The sequence below is a fragment of the Armigeres subalbatus genome, chromosome 2 (genome assembly GCF_024139115.2).
Source record: "Armigeres subalbatus isolate Guangzhou_Male chromosome 2, GZ_Asu_2, whole genome shotgun sequence".
In the NCBI taxonomy this organism is placed as follows: Eukaryota; Metazoa; Arthropoda; class Insecta; order Diptera; family Culicidae; genus Armigeres; species Armigeres subalbatus.
In genome coordinates this window covers 99914345-99938036 of record NC_085140.1, presented here as the reverse complement: position 1 = coordinate 99938036, position 23692 = coordinate 99914345, and the positions used below count along the sequence as shown (strand labels likewise).

The window sequence follows — 23692 nt, the reverse complement described above, 5'->3', positions numbered from 1 at the left end:
ATGAGACAACACAAGTGAGATTTTATTTTCATATTTCTCGAAAAAAGCCTACAATTTTATCAGTTTTTCTGAAACAGGAGACAATTTTAAGCCGATTTCTGAAAGAAAATCAAAATCGTCAAAAATTTACATGGGACACTTATGCGAATCCTGGCAGTACAGTATCCTTTACACAATCCCGTGCATCTTGAGTCGCACTGAGTACATATATTTTGTTTTTCATACCGCAAAATTAGCTTATGGCTGTATATAGGGCAGTGTTTCAACTTGCCCCGATAGGCGGGGCAAGTTGAAACGATGCATATTAAAAAATAATTTCAGTATTCAAAATATTCATAAAAAGTTTGGTAAGGTTGCTTATTTTTTATGTATAATCTATGGCCCGAACTAGCATGCACCGGAAACGTATTCAAAATTTATCAAAGGGTGATTTTTTTTACAGCACTTCAAAGTTTAACTTTGAAAAAACCGTTTCAACTTGCCCCGGTGTACCTTAAGCCAAATCTTTTTCTAGAAACAGAACATTAAGGATTTGTGGAATAACATAGGTAATTCTGGTCGTTCACAAAGATTCAAGTAAATGCGCATAACTCCTGAATGATTTTCATATTTTACAAGTTTCTAAAATTGGCTCCAATTAATGTTATAACTTTTCTGGTACCTTTATCCACCATTAGGAATTCTCATGAACTCTCTGGAGTCGCAATATAGACCTCCAAGACTACTGAGGGACTTCTTCAAATCGTATCTTTCTTTGAACTCTTTCCAAACAGTCGGGGAAATAGAAATCCTTCTAATGCCGTTAAAAAATCTCACGGATTAGGAATTTTCGTGAACATCAAGAAACCTTCATTGGCTCTCAAGTATGCTTACGGAGTAAGAATTCTTGTTCACTGTCTGTGGAGTTTATAGACTTCTAAAAATAGTTACGGATCAATCCCTACAATCTCACATAAATCTATGCAGAACTTATAGTAAGCCCAGCGAAACATTCTAACCACTGCAATACTTTAAGGAATTTGGTCGGAATTATTTATTTGAACACCGTCTTCAATTTATAGATTCCTTCACGAATACGTTCAATTTGAATTTGAGTAAATACCATACAATCTACTACACTACTAAAAATCCACACATATTTATTGGCAAAAATCCATAGATTTAACTTATGATGTATATCAGCGCACACATAACCATTCTCCACGCGAACTACTAATAAAATATATATCCAAATTAACTTTATGTGTGGTCTCGAATTAGCAATTATTTAATTTATGTGTGGTTCTATGTCGATTATATTAGGGTGGAGCTATTGCAAAAATTTATAACGGCTACACATATATCTTATACAGATATTTTTGGCAGTGTAAGTTATGGCAGCAGAGCCTTTGAACAAATCTACTGAACATCCATCGAGGAGCTCCAGGATAAAACTATCGAAACAGCTTTTTTAAATCCCTTGGGATTTTTTTATATGTATAAGTGAGAATTCTGAAGTAATTTCTGGACAAAAATTCTCATAGATCAATCAGAATATACCCTGATTAAATTGATTTATAAACATCAAAAGCAGCGAATGTAAAACTGAAACATTACAATTGACAACAACTCCTCTTGAGATCGAGCATGATTATGGAGTATCGAGTAACGTTTAATTGAGACCTCCGCCACCTACGTACATGATGCTTTTATTCACTCTCTACATGAACATTATTTTAACCACCTAATGGACGTAAGGATCGACCAATGACTGTATAAGCACATCATCAAATGGAAGTACACGAAATGTTTTTAAAACATTACCTACAGAATCTTGCTTGGAGATGATGCCGATGCTGTGGAGTGCCGTCACAGGTCCACAAAGATGCTATTCTTCGTTTTCTTTTAACAAGCTTCCTAGTTGTTGGTTGTAGGTTGAACATGTTTGATGATTGTTTGTTGAACGGTTCTGGACTATGGCCTATTTCAGTCATTTGATTCAGTGTCGACTGCTTTCATTAGATAATTTTCGAACATTCGAACATTTCCATCGAAAGGTAATATGATATATCAGGTTTTTTATTAGAGTTACTAGTTAGTTACTAGTCAGCAATTTAAATTTATCAAGATAGATCGCATTAAATGAAATTGTCCTATATCATAAGTACTCCAGTATAATTTTATAAGGAATGACTCTCGCGATTGATGATTAAGTATTTGAACAAACTTTCAGAGCTTCTTTTGTTTGATGGGAACATGATACAAACGCTACTAATAAGGAAACTGCAAAAAATTCAAAACGACGCCGACACAAAACCACTCAAACTAAATAATTTAAAATATTAAAGGGGTCTTTGAAAAATTGGATCAGGTCTCAATAGTGACCATTTGAGCAACGTGGCTTTGGAACATCTGTTATTGCTTTGAGATTAATAGAAACAAACTCGATTACCATGGGGAACATGAAAAGGGCCCGGAGTAGACGTTTAGTCTAGAGACTGCCAACAGCCACACAAAAAAAGCTTTATAGCTTAATAGTGAAGGTGGTTGTCAACTGTAATTGCCTCAGAGTATTGTTTATCGGCTATGCAGTCTGATGACCAGCTAAAGCGCAATATTAATTATGTTCTGATCTGACATTTCAGTACCTTTATTGGTCCCCTTTCAATGAATTAAAATTGGTTTAGAGATTGATTGTCATAAGTGTTATTATTAGAAGTGATATTGTTAGAATATTGCTCGAATTAAAAACAAATCACTATAAATTTTCAATATTGAGTTTTTTGTTTTTTTCCCTGACCTCAATCAAATTTCCCTGACTTTCCCTGACATTCCAGGTCCAAAATGAAATTCCCTGACTTTCCCCGACTTTCCAGGTTTTTCCAGGTAGTCGACACCCTGAATATAAGCAGATATCGGTAAGCATTTTCAGGGTTCCAAAATCCAAATTTACCCTACAAATGATCTATCCAGGAAACAAGTGTCAATGTTTTCAACGCCGCTGAAACGAAAAGTTGCAATGCAAAAATCAATCACTTGTGTCCTGAGCACCCCTAGGGGTACATAGGGCCAACGTAAAAGATCTCCATCCTGAGCGGGTGCTTGCTTTAGCCTTGACCTAGGCCCAGGTCAGATTCCTGTCAACTTCATTTATTTCCTTTTCGAGGCTACGCCGCCACGAGCCCCTGAGTCTACCTCTGCTGCGATGTCCTGCTGGATTCCAATCCAGCGCTTGCTTGCAGATTTCGTCTCCGCTCTTTTGTAATGTGTGGCCGACCTCTCCATTTACCAGGGCTTGGAATGAAGCAATGAAGATGAGGACCGATGCTTCAGCACCAGATATGCTCCCGAGGAAGGTAGCTTCAAGAGAGAACAGTTTCAAAGTGCTTGGCGAAGAATGCTTCCTTGCTCCATATAGCACTGCTGTACGAACCAGCTGGAGAGTGAAATCAAACACCCGCTAGTGCAGAGAATATTTTACTCTCTTGCCTCACTTATACTGAGTTGCGCATTTCAGTTGGAATGAATGTGTGAAAGAGAGGTATATGATGCATTCTCTCTCTTTCTCGCTAATAAGGTTTTGTATTTACACAACACTCACTCGCATCTGAAACACTGCCGATGAACGATGGAACCATCCTCATTTCACATTGCCCTACTGAACTATGCTTCCTCGACAGTACCCGGCTTGTGAAGATGCCACGTTCAAAACTCTCCACTTTCAATGTATAAAACGAATGCTTTGTATTTGCCTCTTCCCTTGTTCGTGCAGCCAGCAGAACGTCGTCGAGCGCACATCAATCGGTGCACTGAAATTAAAACCTCACTGCGGGCTGAAAACGAAGCATTTGTTCGTTTTTGAACGAATTTTCCGAGGCCTGCCATTTACGCTCTCGAATTTCTGTCGATATCGGTTTATGATGGTGTGAGGGTGAGATATATTAAGAGTTGGGCAATCCACGTTTAGAGTGCATTGATGACAGATATGCAAATATCGTATAACGGTTCGGTTGCCAACACTAACCAGCAAATAGCAAGCCATGACTTTGGCTCTTCCCTCGTGGGACAACAACGGAGTCGCACGCGCGATTAGACAACACACCCCGTGATAGCTCGTTCGGCAGAACTAGGCCGCACATTTGGCGATCCTGCCAGGTTGTTCCTGGTTGGAAATAATTATTTTGTAAGTATCCTGTGGGTGTGATTGGGACATTTTTTCATCGGTTTCGACTTGTAATGTCGAAGACGCTCTGGAAGAGCGTCGGATTGATAAATTTGCTCATCGGTTTCGACTTGTAGTGTCGAAGACGCTCTAGAAGAGCGTCGGATTAAATGATTTGCACATCGGTTTCGGCTTGTGATGTCGAAGACGCTTTGGAAGAGCGTCGGATTGAATGATTTGCGCATCGGTTTCGACTTGTGATGTCGAAGACGCTATGGAAGAGCGTTGGATTGATAAATTTGCTCATCGGTTTCGACTTGTAGTGTCGAAGACGCTCTGGAAGAGCGTCGGATTAAATTATTTGCACATCGGTTTCGACTTGTGATGTCGAAGACGCTCTGGAAGGCGTCAGATTGAATGATTTGCACATCGGTTTCGACTTGTGATGTCGAAGACGCTCTGGAAGAGCGTCAGATTGAATGATTTGCACATCGGTTTCGACTTGTGATGTCGAAGACGCTATGGAAGAGCGTTGGATTGATAAATTTGCTCATCGGTTTCGACTTGTAGTGTCGAAGACGCTCTAGAAGAGCGTCGGATTAAATGATTTGCACATCGGTTTCGGCTTGTGATGTCGAAGACGCTCTGGAAGAGCGTCGGATTGATAAATTTGCTCATCGGTTTCGACTTGTAGTGTCGAAGACGCTCTGGAAGAGCGTCGGATTAAATGATTTGCACATCGGTTTCGACTTGTGATGTCGAAGACGCTCTGGAAGAGCGTCGGATTAAATGATTTGCACATCGGTTTCGACTTGTGATGTCGAAGACGCTTTGGAAGAGCGTCGGATTGAATGATTTGCACATCGGTTTCGACTTGTAGTGTCGAAGACGCTCTGGAAGAGCGTCGGATTAAATTATTTGCACATCGGTTTCGACTTGTGATGTCGAAGACGCTCTGGAAGAGCGTCGGATTAAATGATTTGCGCATCGTTTTCGACTTGTGATGTCGAAGACGCTTTGGAAGAGCGTCGGATTTAATGATTTGCACATCGGTTTCGGCTTGTGATGTCGAAGACGCTCTGGAAGAGCGTCGGATTGATAAATTTGCTCATCGGTTTCGACTTGTAGTGTCGAAGACGCTCTGGAAGAGCGTCGGATTAAATTATTTGCACATCGGTTTCGACTTGTGATGTCGAAGACGCTCTGGAAGGCATCAGATTGAATGATTTACACATCGGTTTCGACTTGTGATGTCGAAGACGCTATGGAAGAGCGTTGGATTGATAAATTTGCTCATCGGTTTCGACTTGTAGTATCGAAGACGCTGTAGAAGAGCGTCGGATTAAATGATTTGCACATCGGTTTCGGCTTGTTATGTCGAAGACGCTCTGGAAGAGCGTCGGATTGATAAATTTGCTCATCGTTTTCGACTTGTAGTGTCGAAGATGCTCTGGAAGAGCGTCGAATCAAATTTTTTGCACATCGGTTTCGACTTGTGATGTCGAAGTCGCCCTGGAAGAGTGTCGAATTGAATGATTTGCACATTGGTTTGGACTTGTCATGTCGAAGACGCTCTGTAAAAGCGTCGGATTGAATGATTTGTCTATCGGATTCGACTTGTGATGTCGAAGACGCTGTGGGAAGCGTCGGAATGAATGATTTACTCATCGGTTTGGACTTGTAGTGTCGAAGACGCTCTGGAAGAGCGTCGGATAAAATGATTTGCACATCGGTTTCGACTTCTCAACGGTTTTTACTTAAAAAAAAGTTGAAGGCGCTTTGGAAGAGCGTCAGCATAAATGATTTATTTTCTCATCGGTTTCGACATGTGATGTCGAATGGATTGAATGTTTTGGCTTGTGACGTCGCAGACGCTTTGGAAAAACGCCGAAAAAAAAAAGTTATTTGTTTTCTTATTGGTTTGACTTAAACGAGTTAAAATGTCGAAAGAATTCTGGAGTAGCGCCGAAGCAAATGATTCGTTTTCTCATCGGTTTCCACTTGTAATATCGAAGGTGCCAGATTGAATGATTTGTTGTTCTTATCGATTTCGACTAAAAATGATTTTTTTTTTTCGAAAAAAATGATTTGTTTTCCCATCGGTTTTCTGCTTGTGTTGTCGAAGGTGCTCTGGAAGAGTATCGGATTGTTTCAGTTTTTGATGGTGAAGGTTGTGTAAAAGAGGGGCGGGTTCTTCGCATCATACGTTAATGTGGATCAGCAGAACACAAATCGGCACCAACATTTCAAAAGGGCGTAACTGCTTTTGTAAACAAAAGCTTCTCACGTCGCTGGTGGGTCAATTTGAGCCCACCTACGCAATCCAACACCACTGATGGAAGCATCAAATCCTTTTCTTTCATTTAATTGTGCTGGATTGCGTGGGTGAGCATAAATAAGCCCACCAGGGACGTGAGAATCTATTGTTTACAAAAGCAGTTTCGCCCTTTTGAAATGTTGGTGTCGAAATATTCAAATTTGAATTTCGAAGCTGTTGTGTGAGAGTACCAGACTAATTGGCTTGAGCTTAAAGGGCATAGTATGTTTGGCGAACCACCGATATCGTTTTGATTTTCCCATTGGAAGGCCATCAAATTGTATTGGATATGGACTACCGGATCGAATTCTATTGGTTTTGGGTTGCAATTCTGGAAATATTTGCACAAAAAAATTAGAAGGAATACAGCTGGAGGATCATGAATCTGAAATAGTTGACATTTTCAGAGTGTTAATAAAAGGCTGGATTAATTTGCTTAGTAAATATGTATTTGCGTATTTGTATGTGGATATTGATTTGAAATATTGAACTTGGATTGTTTTTGGTATTGGTTTTCAATGAAACATTTGATTTTTGATAATGGGTGAGGTAACATGATTATTAGATTTGAAAATTGGAATTGGCTTGGATGCAAATATTTAATATTATTTTAGAATCAACTTTTGGTTATAAGCTAGAGATTGTATTTGAAAGATGGAGTTGGATTAGAATATTAGTTGTGAAAATTGGATGAACAAAATACATAACCATGCAATGGCAGGCATAAAAAGATGAGGAGAATGAAAAAAAACTTGATCATTTTATATGAATGTTTGATTTTAGTATTCCATTATAAAAACGTTCCAATGTTGGTCTGGGAATAAAACTTTGTTCATGGAATAGGAATATTGGATTTGCTTTTCGGGTTCATACATTGGATTTGAGTATCAGATTGGAAAATCACATTAAAATATTTGAATTCCAATTTGAATTAGGATGATTTTGAATATAGGAATTAAGTACGGACTGGATACTGGATTGTAAAATTAGAAAAAAAAAAATGCAATTCAAATAGTTGTTTATGAAAATCCTAAGTCAATGGTTTTTTTTCTCTTTTTTAGTGAGAGAAGTAGGGGAATGTGAGGGTGAGATATATTAAGAGTTGGGCAATCCACGTTTAGAGTGCATTGATGACAGATATGCAAATATCGTATAACGGTTCGGTTGCCAACACTAACCAGCAAATAGCAAGCCATGACTTTGGCTCTTCCCTCGTGGGACAACAACGGAGTCGCACGCGCGATTAGACAACACACCCCGTGATAGCTCGTTCGGCAGAACTAGGCCGCACAGATGGCATCGTCGATGGAGCTCACCATTCGAGATCCAATTGTGAGGCCACCAGGCCCGAATGATAAAACATAGACTACTTACTTTACTTATGGGTCCTGTACACCTCCGGTGGTGCAAAGGGCCGACTTGAATGATCTCCATTTCTTTATTGAGGCTTCGCCTAGGCAGGCTAGGCCTGCCTCTGCTTCCGATCCCGAATTTTTTTGCTATCGTCCTCTGGTGACAACGACGATGGAGCTCGTTGTTTGAGATCCAGTTGTGAAATTATATGTCCGAATTATATACCGCAGGTATCTATTGATGACCACCTGCTGCCGTTTAGTGGTCTCCACTGATACATACCATGTTTCGCTAGCGTATAACAGCACAGATTTCAGGTTAGAAGGAAAATTCGTATTTTAGTGCGTTCACTTATCTGCCTGTTTTTCCAGGTATTTCTTAAGCTCGCAAAGGCAGCGCTTGCTTTCTTGATCCATGCACATATGTCGATCGCCTGACGCCATTTGGCTAACAAGATATTAGAAGCTTTAAAGCTGGAGAAACTGGATTCTGGAAGGGGTCACCGTGTTTACATCCAACGATTTGGTTTTGTTGACGTTGATTACTAAACATGCCGAAGAGTAGCGCTCGGCGTCGGCAAGGTCGTTGAGCTTACTCTGCATATCAGAGCGCCGTTGAGCGAGGAGTGCAACGTCATCAGCCAATTCGAAGTCGTTTAGGTGCTCCATGGTTATATGCTGCCATAACAGCCCGCGGTTTGGTTCACGGTCATTCGCACCTACCAGAATATCATCGATTACGATAAAGAACAGTTATAGAATACACCCTTGCCTCACACCAGCCACGACCCGGATAGGTTCGGACAAGGCCCCATTGTGCAGCACTCTACACGAGATGGCCTCGTACTGTGCCTCGATGAGGCCGATGATTTTCTCAAGACACCCCACATATTATCCTGATTGAGACGGTCGAAAGTTTTTCCGTAGTCAATGAATACCAAGTAAAGGGACTCTTGGAATTCGTTGACCTGCTCCAGAATGATTCGGAGCGTGACAATATGGTCCACACAGGATCTTCGACCTGCTGCCACCGATCTTCTCCTGATTCCGGGCTAGGATAACTTTGCACAGAACTTTGAGAACGGTACACAACAACATAATGCCTCGCCAGTTTTCGCATACAGTCAGGTCACCCTTTTTGAGCACCTTCACTAAGATACCTTGCATCCAGTCGACTGGGAAAGTTGCAGTGTCCCAGATGTTACGAAATAAACGAGGCAGTAGTTGAGCGGATGTCATGGGGTCAGCTTTGAGCATCTCGGCTGATATGCGATCGACCCCTCCCAAGCAACCAAAAGTACGTATAAGAGGGGATGTTTTGGCTTAAGAGGCTTGGAACTCAATGTGAACCAAGAGTGAACTAATTGGTTCGGTTAGGAACAATTTTAAGTAAAATCCGAACTTTTGGTTGCTTGGGGTGGGGCTTTATTCGATTTCAAGCTTTGGATGGCTGTTTGAATCTCTAGCAGTGATGGAACTTCGATATTGACGCGTGTTATACGTCGGATCCTAGGCAGATCATGCCTAGGTGGTGGTGGTTTGGCTGGCACTTGAAAAAGTTGTTCGAAGTGCTCGAACCAGCGTTTCAGCTAGTTAGTAGGGTCGGGTAATTAACTGACCATCCGCGTCTTTCACAGGCCTCGTTGCATTCATTTTCGCCTCGCTTAAGGCGGAATGAAAGTTGGCCACACACTACTAAACAAAATACGTATTTTTTGAAAGAGTGTTTGTGATGTTGCCCAGTGTTACACCAACACAATCACAATTTTACGAAGGACGGAAAGAGACAGACAACACACCACCGGTGGTGAAATATTCTGAAAGCTGTTTTCTTTGCCCAACTTTTCTTGAGCCTTAAGCGTCGTGAGCTATCGTAGAGGAGGCAAATGTCATCATGATGAGGTGATGATCAGACACGATATCGGCACTACGTTTATTTCGTACATCAAGAAGGCTCTGTTTCCATTTTCGGCTGACGCAGATGTGGTTAATTTGATTTTCTGTAAAGCCGTCACGGGAGACTCACATGACCTTGTAAACCGGTCGATGAGGGAAAAGCGATCCCCCCATCACCATGTCGTTATTATCACAGAGTTCTACGAACAGCTCTCCGTTTTTACTGCGTGAACTCATGATGCACTCATGGTTCGAGTTGTCGGATCCGATCTTTGCATTGAACAGATCTTGATATCACCCTTCGGAATTCTATCTACGACGGCATTGAGTTGGCTGTAGAAATTCTCTTTGTTTTGCAGATCGGCAGCATCGGTTGGCGCATAACATTGGATTATAGTAAGGTTTCGAACCCGTGTTCTAAATCTGGCAACGATTATTCTTTCACTTATAAGTTCCCACTTCATAAGCGCAGAGTGTGCCTGAGCGCTTGGTAGGAAACCAACTCCGCGATGCCGGGGAGCGTGTTCACCTCGTAAATCAGAATATAGCAGAACTTGTCCCGACGGCGTTCTGTGTTCTCCAAAGTTTGGCCAACAGACTTCACTCAGTCCCAGGATCTCAAGCTTCATGCGGCGTGCCTCATTGGTAAGTTGTCATTAGTAAGTTGTGCCAATTTACCCTTCCATGTTCCAATTCGTTTCCGTTGTTTCGCGTTAAGGCTAGGACGTAAGGACTAAGCTAGTGTGCTTTGAGCAGCACACGGTCTTTTGATAGGCCTAGATCTCACTTCACCTAAATTAGAATTAAAAAAAAATCCTCAGCAAAAAAATAGAACCATACACACCAAGAGTACAATGCGGTCTGAACACTACCCCGGCAAGATTCATCAACTCCGGAGACGAGCCAGCCTAGGACTGATGTTCACCAACCGAAGGATTTCAAAACCGTAGTGTATTTAGCCGGACCACATACATCATGACTCAAAACGGGTAAACCATATAAACTACCGTCGCATCAAGGTACGCATGGAGTCTCTAGTTTAGGGATGTGAGATTCAAAGCCGCAATACGTACACCAAGGTATGAGATGAACCAATATTTTATTCTACTGCTTTCTAATGAGAGATGCTTTAATAACGTGAACCCCCTAAAGTACGACTCCTCCAACATGCAAACTTACCTTTCACCGTTCTACAGTTTGAAGGTCTCCGTCTGCGCCGTGGTCCCATCATAAACAATCGTATTATCAAACGGTTTGTATTGCTTTGTAATCAGCTTTATAAGTTCGTGAGCGATACAGCCACCGAAGAAAGCCGAAATGCTGTGGATTTCCGCGCCACCATAGCGACAGATCTCGTGCGCCAAGTCGTCACTAATCGGAGTACTGATGCCCCACTCGTTTATCATCTTGGCCGCAATGCTCTTGATTCGGGAAGTATCTCCCTCGACCTGGCACTCACCGGGCAAGTAACCGTGCTCAGCCTGGAATTTGTCCACCGCACGCAGGGTCACATAGTGAGCCATCAAAGAGCTTGGCGTTTCCAGTCCGGCGGAAATCTGCGACGCCTTGTAACCTTTGTCATACTCATCTGCAATTTTGGTTCCGCGTACGATGGCCACATTGGCTGCTTCGCGGCAAAACAGTTTAACGTCCTTCTCGGTTATGAAATCATTCGGCTTGTTGAGTTCCTTAAGCAGCTGACGAGCTCGGCGGTAAACAATCTCGGCATCGTGGGCGGCCTGCGCTCGATACACATTCTGCAAATTGATGTAAGAGCTTGTGTCGGCAGTCATGTCTGGCAATACACCAGGAAGCGGAAGCAATCCGCCACCTTCGTTATCTACGAAATCTCGCAGCGCTCGAGCCAAAATCCAAAATGCATTGCTCTAGAAATATCAAGAAAAAGTTTCATTACATATCATCAAACGTCTGCTATTATTCCACTTACCTCCTTCCTCACGTTCAAACAGCTATCATCCGCCAAAATCTCACTGATCGACGATCCTGGTTTTCCGCCTCCGAAACTCGAATTTACCGCTCTTATTGCTTCCTCGAAGTTTTCCTCATCCGCAGTCATCTTACTGCGGATCAGATCCCTCAGGTCCGACTTTTCCCTGTAATTTGCCGGATATCGTCCTCCATGGCTATCGACCCATTCCTGCAGGCTCTTATATATCACAACCAGCCACGGAACCTTCGAGGTAACTTCCGTATCGGCCATATGTTTCTTCAGCGCCTCGAATGGATGTTCCAACCGCAAATCAGTCTGCCGGCTATCCGGATGAGATTCCACCACGCAGTGCTCCTTCACCTGCAGCCGGGCCACACCGTAGAACCCTACCGAACGACACACCACTAAGGGAATTTGCTGGTCCCACAGAAAATTTGACAGCCGAGCCACGGTCCTCTCGTTGATACCCGTCGCGACCACAACGTCAAAGTTCCGGAAGAAATCCGCCTGCGAGTCCATCAGTTGGTCCACATTCTCATCCACGTAGTCCCCGTTCACATCTGGGTTCAGCTCCTGCAGCAGTTGCATGCAACTTTTGGCCCTCGATTGCCCCAAACTGGCCGAGTCCAGGAAGAAGTTGCACCCGATGTCTTCCTCCGAGACAATGGCATTGTCGACGATGGTGAATCCTCCGACGCCGGGAAGCACCACCCCTTTTAAAATTTCCGTTCCCAGGGCAGTGGCACTAATTAAACAAATGTGGGCGTTCTCGAGCAGCGTTTGGCCATGTTCGCCCCACAGCCTGGATGTTTTGGAGAAACAAATTTAGGGATTTTTCGATCCGACATTAGATTATGAGTAGAGACTTACCTAATTTGCCGATCGTATTTGCGGCTCTTGTCCGAAAGTTCTGGTGATTTAGGTGCAGGCGAAGACATTCTACCGCGGGATTCTTCCTTTTTATTCAAATAACGCAGTAAAAACAGGATAAACTCAAAATATGTTCAAACAAATTTAACTTTTCTCTAAAAATTGCGTGAGGATGATGCAGATCGATGTTGTTACAAAGCCGGCGACCGATTTTTATTATTCATTTTGACAGGAGGCTTGTAGTAGGAATTTGGTAATTGAAAAGGTGTTGGTTAAAGGTTTGTGCCCAATAATTGTTTTTTTTTGTCTTTATTAGAGCATCATTATCGGTCGCGAGCATTTTAATCACCTGCGCACTATTTATTTTCGGCTCTAAATTTGGTTGCTGTATTCCGTACCGGTGACGTTATTGACAGTTGACAGATCAAATAGCAGCGCTCTTACCGCGCTACCAATTTTGGTCACATGTCAGTTGCGCTACTGTTATAGCAGCGCGTTTAGTTGCGAACGGTAAAGTGTCAAGTATGATACTTAGCGAGACTTACAGCCCTGCACTCTGAAATAAATTTATTCTAAATAGTTTAAAAGTCATTCTAAATGACTATTCGCCTGGTTGACCCCACACTCGTATTCTATCCGAAAATACCGGGATAGTATAAATTTCAAAAAATGTTCTATAGTATAAGTAAACACTATGATTGGTTAGCTTATTTTGGATTTGGTCATAGTTTCTAGGTTATGTTTGTTTGTTGTCACTGGGTTTTCCTTTAATAAAATTGAAAATAAATAGCGAAATAAGATAAATACATGTTTTATTTTTTATTTATAAATAATTCGACATTTCGTCACATTCGTGATGTTCGTTAATGCTTCTGATGCTGAGCCGGCCGAAGCATTATTGAGGGTTCACCTGAAGGTACGAAGCGGGACATAGTTGACACGCTGAACATAGAAGTGGATTAGTGTTGCTCGTCTTCCGGTGCTCAGTAATCCTCCTCCATTCTCCATGGTCCATGTAGAAAGTGTAGCTAATCTTGTTTTCATTCGTATTGAATTCGACGATCTGGGAAACATAATTAATTGAATACAAACAACCTTCATAAACTTACGCTGACTTACCAAAATAAGAGGCCGAGTTTTTCCTATCAAATAATCCGCTGGGAGCAGGGATAGCTGTTCCCTCGTCGTAGCTGGCAGGTGTTAGAGCGTCTTCTTGCACCGACGCTGTGTGAGTAGTTCCGGGATCAGGTGTACACACTTTTTACGGGTTGTAGGCAGGAGTCGTCCTTGAGAAAGGTCTGGAAATTGCCCAAACAGGCCACCGAACGGATGAAAACCGCGTGCACTAGTCGCTTCGTTTGTAGCAGTTCAAATCAAATTGGATGGCGTTCTCGGCAATATCCTCTTCCACTGCCAATTGCCAATTGTCGTGTGGCTCCGGTCGGACGCTACTAGAGTCCAATTTAGGTCATGTTCAGTTAGATTGCGGTCCGTAATTACTCTGGATTCGTATAATAGAAGTTCGCGGAACACTTGCAATGGAACGACTGGTATTTTTGGCCGAGTCTTTCCTGGGAAGTTCACCGGAAAATACTCAAACGGACATTGTTGCACACGCGATTTGATGAAATTTTGCAAATGACAGAATGCAAACAAAAATATGTTTACGTTATTCCGGCTTAGTATAAATTTTAATTCTCGATAGTATACCGTTTATTCTTTGTAAGGTATAAAAGTGATTAATGACTGGAAAGATTAATTTTGAATCCGTCACGGATTTATTTTATTTCTGAGTGTGGGCTGGCTTGTCTTGAAATTGATGAATAGCTCCAACATTTCAAAAGGGCGAAACTGCTTTTGTAAACAAGAGCTTGTCACGCAGCCCGGTAAAAATCGTTTACTCATTAATGGGTACTTTTTGTCTGCTATCTCTTTCTCTCTGCTGAAAAATTTACCCATTTTGGGAGAATAAGTGGATTTACTCATTTAAATGAGTAGATCCACTTATTCTCTCAAAATGGGTAAATTTTTCAGCAGAGGGAAAGAGATAGCAAAGAAAAAGTACCCATTAATGAGTAAACGTGTTTCTCCGTGAGGGATACCAGATGATATTTTCATATGTCTTCACAGTCGTTTAAAAATGTCTTCAAATGTCTTCAATAATAAAATTATGATTATCAGTGAGAAATTTTGAAATCCAATAGGTTTATAAATTCAATATTCTCCTTGTTTTACTGATGTGGAATAATGTTAATTTTTACACATACAAATTGTTAGAATTCAAGAAAATATTCGAAAATATAACTTCTTTAATTTTTTTATAACGAGTTTCCCCTGGATTTTGTGCTGAGTCGGATTTTTAAACTGAATTTTCACGTGGAATTTATTCTTCCAAATTTCTTTTTAAAGAATACCCAAGTAACACCAAGCATTACAATATTGCACATATATCAATCACAAATCGGCATGCTAAATGCTAATTGCATTAGATCAGTTTTAACGATGCGAAGTTGCATTTATTCATCAACTGTCAGACAACAATACACCAAATCAGCATTACAAATGCAGCGATGCATTACTGATGCTTTATTTCAACATGTCAAAGTAATGAGCCATTAATTCGATCTTATAATTGCCCTTTTCCACTTTAAGTCAACTTTTAGGGCTGTGTTTTTTACAAGCATATATAGCTTCATGGTTACTTGGGTACACGCAAAAAAATATTGCAGTCGAAACTACCATTCCGACGATTATTTTAAGAATATGCACCGACGATTTTCAGCAGAAAACAAACCCGTTTAATTTTACCATGCGCTCAGTAAAAATCAACTGTGGCCCTTGCGGAATGTTGTCACACACAAAGAGAAAAAAAAAATGTTCTTTTGAGAACATTGTACTTTTGTTTTGAAAGTTGTTCATTTCTACACGCCCGTTGAATGTTACTCAATTTATGTTTAAATTTCACTCATTTTCGGAAAAGTATGCAATACGTCAAAAAATGACTAAAACATTTTTATCAAATTGAGCAAAATGTAATCATATATCTATTGAAATGACTTCATTCGATTTTGAGTGAAAATTGCCGACGCCATTAAGACGTGAAATTGAATTATTTCCGAACTTAAACCTCGATTTAGTATAAATTTTAGTGAACTAAGTGCGTAATTTCTTCAAAAATGGATCGTTTGTCGAAAACGGTGGACACGGAGGTTATGAAACTCCATAGAGGTAAGCTTTTTACTAAATATACCTAAAATTATATTCAAATAATTAAGTAATGTTTTAAATAAGGATTCCGCTGTCATTTACCGGAATGTGGTCAATTAGTTGAGCTTAAATTGGAGCTACGACGGCAGAAAATCGCGGAGGTGGAGCATGCAGTTCAGGCTATGGAAATGTTTTTCCATTTTCGGATTAACGGTCCCACAGCAGTTGAGAATGTTATATGATTTCGTGGAAATTATCTGTAAACCGCTTGGTAAGTCATTCAAGGAGGTAGCCGAAGCCGAAGAATAGTCGTCAAAATCGTTTGTTATGAATCAAAAAACAATAATATAATCTCAAGTTTGACGGTTTTTAACAAGCTTCACTTTTTTTTATTAAAAATTTGAAATAAATCGAATATTTGCAGGTTCATTAGTGAAAAGAAGACCGTCTAATTGTTGAGGTACACTAGGGAGAAGCGAAGATGCTGGTAAATTTGGTTTACTACTGAGAAATCGAACAAAATTTCTAAAATACCTAGTAAAGGGTTTTGACAATGTTCATTCTAGTTATTGCCTGGGAGGTTTTTTAGATAAAAAAAAACACCAACATAGAATGAATCTTTATATATATATTTATTTTTGAACAATTAGTCGTACAAAGCTCCCTCTGCCAAAAATAAAACAAAACACAGACAAAGCCGCCTTTCCCCTGTTTTATCACAGATTTCATTGATACCATTCTAAACCAGAAAGTTTGCAATATTGAGTAAAATGTAATCATTTGCATTTCATTATTCATTAGTAAAATTGAGTAGATTTTAATCATTTTCTGACAGGAGGAAGTGTTTACTCAAAATTGAGTAAAGTCCAGTTTACTCATTTTTTGAGTTGTTCCACTTTTTCTGAAAATAAGTGGTTTTTCACTCAATTTTGAGTGGTTTGTTACGGGCGTGCTTGCTATTAAAATTTACGTTGATTAGAAATATAAAGCATTATTTCATAACATTATATGGTACATTCACTGTATGCGATAAATTTGAATAGTTGTTATATAGTGTACAAGAGAGAAAGAAATGAATAATTTAACAATGAAATAACTTTATCACGCATGTGACAGTTCCGTATGAATTGGGTCCTAAAGCCCTACCTAGTTTATGGTTGCAAACGATAGTGCATCGGTCAAGAATACTTGAACCGTTGTTATAAAAATTCTGGTAAAATTCTAAATCAGTAAAAATAATATTTTTGTGTTTAAGACATTTTAAGGCAAATTTTGGGCTGTGCAACATTTCAGAACGAATGAACCATCAGCCCAAAACGTCAGCCCATATATTAACTGTCAAAGGTTGAGTCAAGTGCCCTGCGGTGTTTTGCTAGTGCGTTTGAATCCGTACGTCAAACAAGACCAAAAATGTCGAGGAAGCATTTTTCATCTATTTTTCAATTTCAAATTAAACAACCCAAGTAACCATGGAGCTATATATGATTGCAATTAATACAGCCATTAAAGTTGACTTAAAGTGGAAAAAGGCCCTTTTACGACCGAAATAATGCTTCGTTTCTTCGACATGTTGAAATAAAACATAAGTAATGCATCGCTGCATTCGTAACGCTAAACTAGTGTATTGTTGCTTGACAGCTGATGAATAAATGCATCTTTACATCGTTAAAACTGATATAATGCAATTAGCATTTAATATGCTGATCTGTGATTGAATACATGCATTAATTAATGCTTGGTGGTTACTTGGGAATGTTCTTTTCGATTTTTGAGTCGAAAGAAAAACTGACACGTTCAGGATGATTACCTTCATCGTTCCCTGAAAGAAAATCGAATATCGATTCTTCATTTTAGGACCCAATTTAATTAAATGTTACAACAGAACAGCAAAAAGTTTTTAACTATGCAGGTTATTATGAGGCTCGTCTAAAGGTGAGAATAAACTTTTGGGATTTATGCGCAATATCGGAGTATGTATTGTCTATCCGGAATAAATTTATAACGCTTTTTATACCGAAGTTGGATTTTTCTCCGGATACAGGCAATTTTCCCAACTTCGGAAGTAGTGCGCTGGATTCACCTAAAGATGCCCTAAATAACGCATCAATTAGTTTGACAGATAAAACTTCGGAAGAAAGTTCGGTTCGGAAGTTCCGACTTCCGAATTCTAAGGGTCTGTCTCATTTGGAGTATTAAACTGAAATTAAACTTAAAAGTGACATTTCAATAATTATCGAATAACTCTGCTCGCAGAACATGATTACTTTTGACAGATATCGAATCATTTTGCATCGATGTCTTATAGACGAATCCAAGTAAAAATAAGAAGAAGACACACGACGGTGTTAACCAAGGTATCTAAAATGGAGGTAATACAATATGTCAAATTACCGAATCGGCCATATTGGAAAAGCTGGCCGGTTTGTTTTGATAGCAAACACTAGCAAGCCACGAAAATGCAACGACGCCCATGCGTCGTTTTTCTTTTGTGAGTCACGTCAACTTAGTCTCAAATTGTATATACTGACACTGGGTAATAGGGTGGTTCAAAAAATCGATTTTGCTCCACAGTGCTCATCTGATTCTTTACCATGTTCTGAGTGTCCTCTGAAAATTTGAGCTCATTTGGATTAAAACTGATTTAGCACAAGCCGTTTCAAGTTTGCATGCAAATTAGTATGGGGAAATTTATTTTTTCATTATACTGTTAATGACGTTCCCCCATTAAGCGCAGGTTAAAATAAAACCTACATAGCTTAAAGGAATACTTAACAGCTTTCACCCAACGGAAATCGCATGTTGATTAATCGCCCCCCTCCATCACTGTTGCCACCGAAAGCGCCAATATCCACCATCAAAAATTCATAGTTCGCGTTACATAATCCCATGAGAACGATCGAGTGATATCCTTTATAGTTGTAGAAAGTTGACCCTGCATTCGGTGGGCATTGGATGGCGACGTGCTTCCCGTCAATTGCACCGCAGCAATTTGGAAACTTCCACTTCTCTTTGAACTCTTCGGCATACCTTCTGAAGTCTTCTTCAAGCGGCACAGGTAGGTAATCACGAACGAGAACTTCCCAAAGGACGTCGCTCACCTCCATCGTGATATTACGAATCGTTGATTCACCCATCTTGAACATTCTGGCCATTATAGCGACTGGGTACCATGAGCAAGATACCTGACAAAGGTTTCAAAATATTGAAAAAATATAGTTTAAAGAAATTCGAGATCACTTACATTAGAGTGAGAAACAATCTACATGCTGGAGAAATAGGCCTTCGAAATGAGAATTTCTCCAGCCGAGATCGAACTTTCCTCAACAGTAGGTCGAAAGTGGAAGGGCTCATACGTATCGATTCCTGGAAGTAATCCGGATCTCTTTGCCGCATTCGATCGTAATCGGTTTCAAAATATCCTTCAGTGGAGCGATACTGGTTAGAAGGTCGAACCCACCAACGCCGTAACTTTCCTCTGATGAGAAAATCGCGTAAATAATATAAAGCTGTCAAGCCTGCAGCCGGTCGCACAATCCGTTCCATTTCGCGTTGCACAATTTACTCAATTTTCTTGGAAATAAATTCTCGCAACTACTTCAAATACGATCAAAACCCGGAACTACATGCACAATATTATGACATTTAAAAATCATAAAACAGCCCAACGCTGAAGTAGTATTGTGACTGCAAACGCGTCAAACGCGCTGATGGCGCGATTTAGTACAAAACGCTGCCGTTGAAGTCCAACGCGACGCGACGCGCAACGCGCTATTGTGATCCAGCCTTAAGTTGGTGCTACGCCGACAATATAATCGTTGTGTAATTTATGGAGGACCATTTTGTTTTTGGGCACAAACAGCATTCGGGCACATAAGACCGACACCACCACCTGCTTCGCTTTTTTTATTTACTTCGGGCGGGCACCCGACTCGACTTTTGACGTTCGTGTTCGTTGCGTTTTTCGCTCGGATTCATTCAAATCCGATCTTCGGTCGAGTGCGGTTGGTTGGCGCGCGTTGGAAAGGCTGTTTCTTGCGTTTTTCGAGTGTTTTGTTGGCAGTTTTTCAAGGATAAGACAGTGCGATCTCGCGAGTGATACCGCGTCCTTTCGGCGGTTTCGTTGAATATTTTGTGCAGTGGAATCTGGTGGAAAAAGTGGCGTTGATTGATGGATGCGACTTACGGTAGAAAGCATTCGATCGTAAGTATTTTCACAGTTTTTTTGGTGCTGATAAGCAGATCATTTTTTGTGTAACGGACGTTTCTTCGAGAGTGACCCGGAAGAACAAGAATAAAAAAAAGCCGGGGAGTTAAGGTCAAAGGAGATTGCATGAATGATGATGACGATGATGATCGAACAGTGTGCAGCAGAAGAGGAAAAAGTGGCCGTTTAAAGAGAAGCACGTCCCAGACGTTCAAACTGTGTCAATATTTGAGGACCGTGGAGTGAGAAATGTTGGAAGTTTCTTGGATGCTGAAACAATCATCATTTTAAAAAGTGACTTTGAATTTGGAACAGCCACGTTGACAGGATTTATGTTGGGTAATTGATCGATATAAGTTTTGGTGCTATTTGTTAAATATTGTAAATGAACCGTTTCATTTGATTGATTTGAATAACAAAGTTAAAACTCTAGAAAACTAAAAATATTAAAAACTTATTAATTTTATTGTAGAATCAGACAATTGTTTTTTCAATGTTTTAATTCTAATCAATGTTGCAGTTTAGAAATCATTCTCTAGGCTTAATTCCGATTAATTTACCAGCGCCTTGAATGATAACGCAATGCACATTCGCGCATCTCCCCACGACCAACCGCGAGTCCAACATTCAGGACTCGTTTTTCACGCGATCATGGCAAGGCTATGCGTCTTGGCCTCCTGTCTCTCGCGAAGAAGAGAATATGCTACGTACCTCCGAAGCATAAGAAAAACGCCAAATAATTCCGGTTTCTCAACTCTTGTTCCTTGTTGTGCTCTTTTTTCGCCGGTCCTTCATCGTCGTCGCTTCTTGCGTCGCATCGCCGCGGGAACAGAACAACAACGACAACAACATCAGCGGCCAGAAAGCCGGTGCTGGCGAAGGCGACGACGACTCGGTCGTCGGGAATAGTAATGCAAATAACCCCGCCACCGTCGCAACCGGAGAAACTTGTGCTGCTGCAGTAAGAAGAAATCCGTCAATTTTGCTGGCGCTGGATTCTGTGCATCGGTCGCTTTTGCTGAAGAATTTGCAGTTCGATCGAGGTAAGTGTCCTTAGCTTGTAGTATCGAAACAGAAGAGAAGATTGTTGGGATTCAAGGGAGAGCAATCGGTAATTTATTTGCTGGTCATTCCACGAACCTGTCTTCATTTTTTACGGGCTTTAATATTCATATTAATTTTTATCATCTCTGTTTTCTTGCGTAGTGACCGGTCGTAATTTTTTTTTGCGACTGTCGTCTCAGTGCGTTTTTATAGTGGGAAATTCGTTAATTTTTGCCTGGATTACGGTTTGTCTTCTCTTATAGAGGGTTATACATTTGAGCTCGATCGTAATGTTTCTACACCTTGGGTCCAACTTGTCGCACAAGTTGTTCGAAAAGTGTGTGATGGGACCCATAAAACAAATTGTTGTTTTCTTGTGAAATTTCTCGTCTGTGGTTTGAAGAGTTTGGTGGTTTGAATAAATACGTTCTTAATGTGTTATTTGGATTTATTTTTAAAAATCTTAACGTAGTTCACCTTAGAAATATTTCTAAAATTAAATTTTAGTAGATAAAGATTTCTGGGCGAAAAACCACTACATATAAGATGCAACAAAGTCTGGAACAAAAAATTTTTTCTTTGCTTTTTGTGAATTTTGAAATTATTTCAGTTCTTCACCTCTTTGGCGTTGAAGCGTTGAAGACGTTTGCTTCAGTAAAATACTTTTGATACATTAAAAGATAATTTTTGTGTGCGAGCAACAATGTAGTTTTGACGATGAATTATTTGCCTTTTTCTGAGGCATCAGTAAAATTATAGCGGCTCGTAAATATATCAAATTTATAATCAGAAAAGTTGCAGAAACGAGTGAGCTTAACATATTGACCTCATTCGTCGACATTTTTTATCTCGTTTTATTATCTCTGTCGACTCCTTGGCTTATACAAGATAAAATCTCCTAAAGGATTCATATTTATGATGCGTCTTAGCAGTCTCAACTATTTTCAAAATCAAAAACCAAAAAGTGTAGTGTAGTGAACCAAGCTGAATCTCATCTAACGCAACGACATTGATCAGTTAATTGGAACAATCGACAGACTTTCATATTGTCTTATCTTCTTCTTCTTCTTATATACATAAAAATAAATAAGACTCGGAAACTAATGAACCGATCGGCGTGAAAATTTGTATGCAAAGGTTTTTGGGGCCGGGAAAGGTTCTTAAGATGATTCGAAGCTCCCCCCCTTTGGGTAGGGGGGCTTCCATACAAATGGAACAGAAATTTCTGCATAACTCAAGAACTAATCAGAGAATAAATCAATTCTAGGCGAAACGAAGTTCGTCGGGTCTGCTAGTACTTAATCAATAAAACGTGTGTTGAATTTATGTTGTCTTATGGCAGAGCAAATAAATTTGTATAAATAAGAATAATTGAAATAACAAATTAATGTCTAAACAAGCAAATTGTAAAAATAAGGTTGCTTAGTTGACAAATTGAATAAAAAGTATTTATGGCAAAAACAGTATCTACAATAGAAAGTGATTTTAGATTTAAGAATCCTGAAGCCATTGCCTTTCACATGAAATAAACTCTATGCAGCAGAAATTTTCAGTTTGGAAATATAAACCTCTCAAGGTTCTACAAATTGAGTGGCAGACAGGTCTTCGGTAGTTTTTGTTGTTGACGGATGTTCTATGACAAACAGTTGTAAGTTTCCATGAAAAATTCTTTTATACTTCCCCGTGAAAGTCTTCGAAATTGACACGGTGAGCTCTTCCCAAATGAAAATGTTCCAAATTTCTACAAAAAGATATTCAGAATTTCCACGGTATCTTCTCCGAAATTTCCAATGGATATTCTTTGGAATTTCCACAGAAAATTCTTCGGAGTTTCAGCGGGAAATTGTTCAAAATGTAGATTTCAACAGGAAATAGTTCAGAATTTCCAAGGAAAAATCTTCGGAAGTTGCAAGCAAAACTGTTCGAAATATGGACGGAAAATATTTCGGAATTTTGAAATAATTTGTATTGTCTACAAGAAATTGTTCAAAAAGGGAAGGGTCGTTTTATCGAAAGTAAGTCATTTATTTGTCGGAAAGCCATTCGGCCGAAATGGTTATAAGGTCGAAAACGAATTAGCCTAATGCTCGGAAGTTGTTTGGCCGAACTGGTTCCTTGGTCAAGAAAGTCGTTTGGCTGAAAATGTCATTTGCTGAACTAAAAATGTCGACCCAGTCGGCCGAACAACTTATTATAACTTATATAAACAACTCATATAAGCGATTATTTTGGCCAAACAAGCTATTCAACCAAACGACTTTTTCGATCAAAGGACCAGTTTGGTCAAATGGTAAGCGGGCTTGGTAGTCATATGGCTACTGCTTCTGCCTCATACGCAGAAGGTCGTGGGTTCAATCCCAGGTCCGTTCCATTCTCCTACTTTGTATCTTTCTCTATATTTCTCATGTTCTAGCAATCGCTAGAACTGAAAATGAACTTCCATATCGTTTCCATTTATATTCCTATATACCTTCAACTTGAATATTCTAGCAGTAATCTGCTAGAATTGGAAATGAACTATAAAGCTCGTTTCCTACATCCAATTAGAAATTCCATCAGTTGCTTTCTCCTATCTATCACATTGGCAGCTCGTTAACCAAGACGGACCTCTGCCTCACGAACCTTACCCAAAAATTCCAACAAATTCCGCATGAACTCGTGGCAAGTGCAGAGGTATATTCGGCTTGCAGTGGGCGAGTGATTGTATCAT

The 23692-nt window shown here is 40.1% G+C and overlaps 3 protein-coding genes across 3 annotated transcripts in view; 1 reads left to right on the top strand and 2 right to left on the bottom strand.

The window, feature by feature from the left end:
• Nucleotides 1-10788: 10788 nt before the first annotated feature.
• Nucleotides 10789-12755, bottom strand: LOC134214780 (nedd8-activating enzyme E1 regulatory subunit). The gene is made up of 3 exons (XM_062694092.1): nucleotides 12528-12755; nucleotides 11655-12459; nucleotides 10789-11592 (listed from the first exon to the last, which is right to left on the bottom strand). Exons 1-3 carry the CDS (start codon nucleotides 12593-12595, stop codon nucleotides 10897-10899), a joined length of 1569 nt encoding a protein of 522 aa, XP_062550076.1. The 5' UTR covers nucleotides 12596-12755; the 3' UTR covers nucleotides 10789-10896.
• A 5747-nt stretch (nucleotides 12756-18502) lies between these two features.
• Nucleotides 18503-18886, bottom strand: LOC134209099 (uncharacterized). The gene has a single exon (XM_062685077.1). The coding sequence runs from the start codon at nucleotides 18884-18886 to the stop codon at nucleotides 18503-18505; it is 384 nt and encodes a 127-aa protein (XP_062541061.1).
• An 825-nt stretch (nucleotides 18887-19711) lies between these two features.
• LOC134210379 (uncharacterized) overlaps nucleotides 19712-23692 on the top strand; it is a 106527-nt gene continuing 102546 nt past the window's right edge. Inside the window, exons 1-2 of the mRNA XM_062686431.1 lie at nucleotides 19712-19935; nucleotides 20771-20981. Coding sequence (XP_062542415.1) covers nucleotides 19903-19935; nucleotides 20771-20981 — 244 coding nt within the window. The 5' untranslated portion in view covers nucleotides 19712-19902. The remainder of the gene's footprint in view (nucleotides 19936-20770; nucleotides 20982-23692) is intronic.